Below are 8,467 nucleotides of genomic sequence, written 5' to 3' on the forward strand. Positions count from 1 at the left end.
GAATACCAGAAAGATGTTTACCAGTGTTTTATCGACTATGCAAAGGCATTTGACTGTGTGGATCATAACAAATTATGGATAACATTTCGGAGAATGGGAATTCCAGAACACTTAATTGAGCTCATGAAGAACCTGTACGCAGATCAAGAGGCAGTCATTCGAACAGAACAAGTGGATACTGCATGGTTTAAAGTCAAGAAAGGTGTGCACCAGCTTGTTGCAGGACAAAGCTTCCCAGCTTGGGACCAAGTCCTGTTTAGGTTCTTGCCTTCTACTGACCAAGAATGACCAGGAGCGGCTTAGAAGTTCGCACAAAGTTTTATTAGTGACAGAAAAAACCAATGGCTCACCAGGGAGGGACGGAGAAGGGCTTCCTTCTGCCTATGCTAGCCTCCAGTCTCTCCCTGAATGGAGATTTTTCTGAGTTTATAAGTGGTTTTAGGCAGAAAGGATCTCATGTTTTATTCATTGCTTTCTGGGGAAAAAGGCAGGACTTTCTGAGAGGGAGAGAGTTTAAGAAGTTAGGTGCGTGCGCATCTGGAATCCAAGGTGGAGTCAGTTTGGACAATGTCACGTCACCACTGCGCAGTCTCAGTTGCCACTTGACAAGATTGTAAGGTTGCACCCATTCTCACTGCATATACCCTGGGGATCAGCTGATTCCTGTTCATCTTTGGAAAGCACCTTGTAGGGAAGATATGTGGAACTTCATGCGTCAGAGTCGAGAATGTGAGTTATCTTGTAACACCACCCCCGATGGTGGAGCCCTGAAAAACAACTTACAAGAGAGATATGCAGGATGCCACCCCCATAGTGGGGTTCTGAAAAACAACTTGAGAGAGACATATTTAAGACTTTGTGCATCAAGGGCTGCACGTGTGGGTTGTCTTGAAACACCACCCAGGAGATAGAGTCCCAGGTCAACGGGTCTGTTATTCTGGCCTCGAGGCTCTCCAGTCTCCTGTGCCTGTCTCAGGGATTGTATCGTTTCACCATACTTATTCAATCTGTATGCTGAACAAATAATCTGAGAAGCTGGACTATATGAAGAAGAACAGGGCACCAGGATTGGAGGAAGACTCATTAACAACCTGTGATATGCAGGTTTAGAGAAAGAGTCATAACAACCTGCCTTATGCAGGCGACACAACCTTGCTTGCTGAAACACAAAGAGGACTTGAAGCACTTACTGATGAAGATTAAAGACCACAGCCTTCAGTATGGATTACGCTTCAACATAAAGAAAACAAAAATCCTCACAACTGCGCCAATTAGCAGCATCATGATAACCAGAGACAAGAATTTCATTTTACTTGGGTCCGCAATCAACATCCAAGGAAGCAACAGTCAAGAAATCAAAGGACACATTGAATTGGGGAAATCTGTTCCAAAAGACCCCTTTAAAGTGTTGAAAAGCAAAGATGTCACCTTGAAGACTAAGGTGTTCCTGACCCAAGCCATGAATGTCACTTCATATGCATGTGACATGTTGTCAGGAGGGATTAGTCCCTGGAGAAGGTCATTATACTTGGTAAAGTAGAGCACTAGGATAAAAGAGGAAGACCCTCCACAAGATGGATTGACACAGTGGCTCCAACAATGAGATCAATACATAACGACGATTGAGAGGATGGTGCAGGACCAGGGGGTGTTCCATTCTGTTGTACATAGGGTCATTATGAGTTGAAACCGACTGGATGGCACCTATCGTAACAGGCTGTGAGAGAATAAATTTATGTTTGTTAAAGCCATCCACTTGTGGCATTTCTGTTACAGCAGTACTAGATAATCGACACAGTGACTTTATGTACAGGCATAATATATATAAACTCGTTTTTCTTGTTAGGTGCAGTAAAGTCCATTCTCATTGACTGCAACCCTATAAAGATAGAGTGAAACACTACCCAGTCCTGTGCCATCCTCACAATTGTTTGGGCCCTTTTATTGCATCCACTGTTTCAATATATCTCCTTCAAGGTCTTCCTCTCTTTTGCTGACCCTCTGCTTTATTAAGCATATGTCCTTCTTCAGGGACTGGTCCCTCCTGATAATATTTTCAAAGTACGTGAGATGAAGTCTTGCCATGCTCACTTCTAAGGAGCATTCTGTTTGTACTTCTTCCAAAACTATTTTGTTCATGGTATTTTCAATATTCTTCACCAGCACCATAAATCAAAAGCATCAATTCTTCTTCAGTCTTCTTTATTCATTGTCCAGCTTCCACATGCACATGAGGTGATTAAAAAGACCATGACTTGGATCAGGCACATTTTAGTCCACAAAGCGACATCTATGATTTTTAACATTTTACAGAGGTCTTTTTACAGCAGATTTGCCCAAAACAATATATCATTCAATTTCTTGACTGCTGCTTCCATGGGTGTTGATTGTGGATCCAAGTACAGTGAAATCCTTGGCAACGTCAATCTTTTCTCCATATAGCTTTATGTATACATATCTAGCATGGGTACATATATGTATACATATATACACATACATTTTGTGCTATAACCTAATTGATTTTATATTTAACGATATACCATTCATATTTTCTATGTATCAATATGTCTAATCATTTTTAAAGTCTATATAACATACTATCATATGACAGAACCGTACATTCATACCCTATTGTTGGAAAGTTATTTTATGATTTCCACTACTTAAAATGATGTATTAAATGTCTGCATGTGCCTTACAGAAACATTTCATACTATTTTCTTTCCAAAAATAATTTCAAATTTATTGGTTAAAATTGTTCTTTTTTGAATTTTACTAATATCAGAGGTTTGCATCAATTTTTAGTGACTGAACCTTGTTTTGGTAATAAGTACCGCTAGTTAGAAAATTTAATTATTCACATTTCTCATTTGTATCAAAAAACACTGCTATAAGAGTTTTTCATATAACTATCTTCATGCATTTGAATATTTTAATGCTCTACGATTTGTGTAAGAGAAATGCTTACTTGAAGTTAGAAAACTTGATAAATTTTAGGACTTTCGACATGTATTTCCAGCGAGTTAGATCATAAAATGTGTATTTGATCCAAGGTACCCCACCAGAGCAACATCGTACTCTCATAAGCTAAACCTAGATATTTCTATTTTTAATTCCATTATGTTTATGCTTATAATATATGTTTAAAATATAATTCCCAGTTTTAAATTTGTTTTAAACTTTTTATTTTATTTTATGGTGTGTAAAACTTCTATTTTAGGTGTGATAATTATCAACATTTTTATAATGCACTATTATGTATGCTTAGTTGGTCCTTTACAAAACTAAATTGATTTAAATATTCTCCAATTGTTTTCATGTCTGTTATTGCTTAATTTTTAAGATTTACATCTCTAGTCTATTTGAGATTTTTTTTGTCATGGAAAGTATGAAATATCATCAAACACTTTTTTTACTCAAATTATGATTAAGTCCTCATTCATTTAAACTGTAATCTTTATCACCCCAAAAATGTATAAAACCATTGAAGCTATTTCAGGAAAAAATATATTATTCCATTGATTTGCTATTTAAGACTTGCATCAAATAGCAACATTTTGTTCACTGTACCTTTGTAACATAGAATCACACTTATTAGGGCAAATGCTTCTTTACTATTATTCTTTATATAAAAATGTATGGGTATTAAAGAATTTAGTACTTTTAAATATCACAATAGGATTTTTACTGAAATCATTTTAACATTTAATTAAATATATCCATAATTAAAGACACCCATAATACACTGGATGAAATGCTAGATTGCAAAACCGTTTTGAAGGTTTACTTATGTTTGGGTGGAATAATCTCTGACATTACTTTTATGAAGTAATTAGCAATGTTTATCTCTGTGCCACTGTTTCCTTTTTATCTTTAAAAATATTACTGATTTACTTACGGAAAAAAAAAAAGGAAAGAGTCTTATGCAAGCTCCACCATCTTAGACAACACAGGAAAAAATGTAAAAAGTCTTCTTATTTAACTCCCATTGCCCAGCACCATCATAGCGTGTGTGATGCTATCACTGCTATTCTCTTCCCTGAGGGCTCTGCCCCCTTTACTGCCCCTGTGAGGTTGATTGCCAAAACTAATTATACTGAAGATTCCTTAGTGACTTTCAACTAAGGGTCACCAAGGACTCTTTTGCTCCTTGACTCTATTGTCTCCTGTTAAAGAATGACTATATAAAGTAACTAGCTTTAACATTTAGTGGCAAATATGTTTTTCTGACCAATAAGCTTAGACCAACTATCTCTAAGTACCTGATAACTCATGACACCCCCGGCCCTGATAGTTCATGGCATACCCAGCATTCCTTTATTTTAGCTAGCTAGAGAACAAGAACATATCTGCTTGGTTTAAAATGACTCCTTCTGTCTCATGGAAGAATCCTTTTATAGTGTAAAATGTTTCTGGGTCCTTTCTGGCTTCAGTGGTTTTCCTTGAGAAAATATATGTCTCCACCAGCATATTATTGTTCAACCTGTGTCCATTATGAACATCTGAAAGTAAACTACCAACAGATGCCATGAAATACCACTATAAGGGTAAGTATGAAAAGGTTTGTTACTTCAGTTATTTTTATTGTAGGGGAGTATCATGATGCATTTCTCTCTTAAACCAAAGTTAACCTGTTGTCCTATTGCAACCCTACAGCACCGAGTAGAACTGCCCAATAGGGGTTCTAAGGAGAGCCTGATGGATTTGAACTGCTGACCTCTTGGTTAGCAGCCAAACTCAACCACTACGCCACCATGATCTCTTACAAGTATTAGGCTTAAATAATCAGTATGCTGACTACTGATGTTAGCATTTGATTTAAAAAATTCCAAAAGTCATTTATGAGTTACAATTTTTTCTAGAACTATGGCTATACAAATAATTACCAGGCCTAATATGAGGGAATATTCATAAGAAAAATCCCCCACAAACATACATGTATGGAAAAAAAAAAAAAGCTACACACGCATAATGACTTTAGACTGATATATTGACTGATAGTTTATTATCCATTTCTAACATTATATAAAATTAAATTCTTTCTTAAAGTCAAATATTTAAAGCAGAACATAGTCAATATGAATATGAAGAGACTATTAAGTGCTTAATACTGATGTGAGTCTGAATTCAAGTAAATGCAAAATATTGAGTATTGACAATGAAAAATAGTTTTAAGACATAAGAAAGCTGAATTAAATACCAAGAGCACTCCTATTACCAGGTGATGCCTCAAGATTCTGAAAAGAGGAGAACAGGAAAGAAGGTTCTCAGTGTGAACTAGAGACTTACCTCCTGATGGTAATGCCCTGCTCTAGAGTCCAGCTTTCTATCAGGTTTCATCTACACTGAGCCTAGATCCATACCCCTGTCCTAGCCCTGTCCTGTGGTAGGGTCTCTCTGCCATGGGGATCTCTCTCTCTATATCGGGTCTACAGTAATGAAGACAGTGTTCACTGAATTTAAAAAAAAATGAAAAAAAGACACTTTTCAAGCCTCTGATATTACACACTTCAAGACTTTCTGAGGAAAATATTTTAAACCCGCAAGAAAATGACTTATTGCTACGAGATACCTTTGGGACTCAGTAACGGTTAGAAAATTTGGAGCCTTGGAGACATTACTCTCAAGTTAGAAATCTATGAATATGTACAAATGTAATTAGAAATAAATGATAAATAACTCTTAGCTAGCAGTTCATCTTAGCTCAGGTTGACAGAGCCCCTAGCCTCCAGTCTTTACTGAGAAAAATATTGACTGTAGAGGAATCTATATACTTAGAGAATAATGGCACTTGCAGTTTGCAATCAGCTGTTGACCTAAATGCTGGTGGTCAGAACCCACCCAAGGCTCTATGAAAGAAAAGGCCTGGTAATCTGTTTCTGTAAAGACTACAGCCAAGAAAACCATATGGACCAGTTCTACTCTGTAACACATAAGCTTGCCATGAGCTGGGCCTGATTTAACAGCAGATAACAAAAAGGACAAGAATAACAAAAGGTAAGTAATAAGACAAGGAAAATAAGCCAGTTGTACTTGGCTAATTTTTTTTTTATGTCCATCAGCTCTGATACTAAACATAAATTGAGACAGTGATTGTATATAAATAGAGATTCATATTTAGTTTTTGCCCTTAACAATCCCATTTACACCAGGTAGTTGTATTAATATAATTGCTAATATTTCTCCCTTTACTAATCAAACATGTTCCTTAGACAATAAATTATCTTTCTGGGTACCCTACTTTAAGGTTTTGAATACTAATAGAAGCACTGTTTTCATTAAACTAAACGTTCAGGTAAATGTGCACCAACCATCAGCATGCAATGATTAGAGTTGGGACGCTGGCCACTTTCTAGGAAACAGTGGACACATACTTTATCTCTCTGTGCCTCCATTTTCTCATTTGCAGATGGAGATCATATACCTCCCACTTCACAGGATTATATCAGTTATATATGTAATATGCCTAGAACAGTGCCTGGAGCATGGCAAGAGACTCGTAAAGGTTTGCCATAATTATGATTGTACACTGAATTAAGTAAAAAGAAGATGCATGATGAAACAGATTTAGAAGCCTTATGTAGTAGAAAGTGAGATAGTAATACGTTGAGAAATGAATGCAAAATGCATAAATAGGCACAGTGTGTGAACTTGAAGGAAAAGACAAGGGAGGGTACATACTATCGTGGTGAGAAGATTCAGCAATTTAACCTTGACTTTTCTTCTGAGCACTGCAAAATATGTTGTATGAAATGTGTTCTAATCTGAACCAAGCTAATTGAAAGCATGAAAGTACACTTTTTCAATTCTTTATATTCTCCCACAGTGCATTTATTGTACTCAACGCTGCCTCACGATGTGATAAAACAGTGCAGAAAAACCATCAGGTTGTACCATACAGTGTAATTCAAGGAGCAGCTACAAGCTTAACATGGACATGTAAAATTACGCATTTGGACATTTAGGAGTAAAAGTGCACAGACCCCGAAGCAGAAGTTAAAATGTTAAATGCATTACTAAGTAATTATAAAAAAGTGATAAAGAAAAGTTAAACTATAGTTAAATGACAAAAATTGATTTTTAAAAATCTTGTTTGACCATTCTGTGTTAATAAATTAGGGAACTCAGCTCACTACACAACAGAAAATGTGCTCCTTGGATCAACACATAAAACTCAGGGGTGTTGGATAAGTTGAATGTGGAAATGTAGTCATCATGACCTGATTTTGTTACTGAATTCAGCAGTTCAAATCTCTCTGACATTCACATGCAGGCTTTGCTTTCCCCAGAAGTCAATAATGAGAAACCACACAGCAATAACAACATTCATCCTTCTGGGACTGACGGGAGATCCTCTGCTGCAGGTTTTGCTTTTTATTTTCCTACTTACCACCTACGTGTTGAGTGTAACTGGAAATCTGACCACCATCACCCTCACTTTGGTGGATCCCCACCTTAAAACACCCATGTATTTTTTCCTCCAAAATTTCTCTGTCCTAGAAATCTCATTTACAACTGCCTGTGTTCCAAAATTCCTGCACAGTATATCAACTGGAGACAGAACAATTACCTATAACGCATGTGCCATTCAACTATTTTTTACAGATCTCTTTGGGGTGACTGAATTTTTCCTTTTGGCCACCATGTCTTATGATCGCTATGTGGCCATCTGCAAGCCCTTGCATTATATGACAATCATGAGGAACAAAGTATGTAAAACCATGGTCATCTGCTGTTGGATGGCAGGATTTATGATTATCCTCCCACCGCTTAGCCTAGGTTTTAATCTGGAATTCTGTGACTCTAATGTCATTGATCATTTTGGCTGTGATGCATCTCCTCTCCTGAAAATCTCATGCTCAGACACGTGGTTAATTGAGCAGATGGTTATAGCCTGTGCTGTGCTGACCTTCATCGTTACTCTGGTATGTGTAGTTCTCTCCTACATATATATCATGAAGACAATTCTAAAATTCCCTGCTGTTCAACAAAGGAAAAAGGCCTTTTCCACTTGTTCTTCCCACATGATTGTAGTTTCCATCACCTATGGCAGCTGCATCTTCATCTATGTCAATCCTTCTGCAAAAGAACAGGGAGAGATTAATAAAGGTGTGTCAGTACTCATTTCATCCATATCACCAATGTTGAATCCTTTCATATATACCCTGAGGAATAAGCAAGTTAAACAATCCTTTAATGACTCACTCAAAAAAATTGCATTCCTCTCAAAGAAGTGTACCTAAGTTGATAAATCATGTTAAAATGTGTATATTTACTTTATATTTTTCATAAATTACTTAACCTATAGAGCAATCAGGCTGATCTCATAGCCATGTAATCATTATTTCTCCCATCAATTCATTATTGAACAACTATTTAACAATGCTCTATGGTAGATAAAATATATCACTTTTAGTTAGCAACTTCCATGCTGAAATCACCAATTTTCTTCTTTTCAGATGCTTAT

At 36.6% G+C, this 8,467-nt stretch overlaps 1 protein-coding gene across 1 annotated transcript; it reads left to right on the forward strand.

The window, feature by feature from the left end:
• Positions 1-6,990: 6,990 nt before the first annotated feature.
• On the forward strand, positions 6,991-8,243 carry LOC135231307 (olfactory receptor 6C68-like). The gene has a single exon (XM_064285139.1). It carries the CDS (start codon positions 7,197-7,199, stop codon positions 8,241-8,243), a length of 1,047 nt encoding a protein of 348 aa, XP_064141209.1. The 5' UTR covers positions 6,991-7,196.
• Positions 8,244-8,467: the final 224 nt, after the last annotated feature.

This window comes from Loxodonta africana, chromosome 4, assembly GCF_030014295.1.
Source record: "Loxodonta africana isolate mLoxAfr1 chromosome 4, mLoxAfr1.hap2, whole genome shotgun sequence".
Taxonomy (NCBI): Eukaryota; Metazoa; Chordata; class Mammalia; order Proboscidea; family Elephantidae; genus Loxodonta; species Loxodonta africana.

Bases quoted from the DNA above. Each gene is read 5' to 3' on its own strand.
- LOC135231307 (XM_064285139.1), top strand. From the start codon at position 7,197: ATGTGGAAATGTAGTCATCATGACCTGATTTTGTTACTGAATTCAGCA.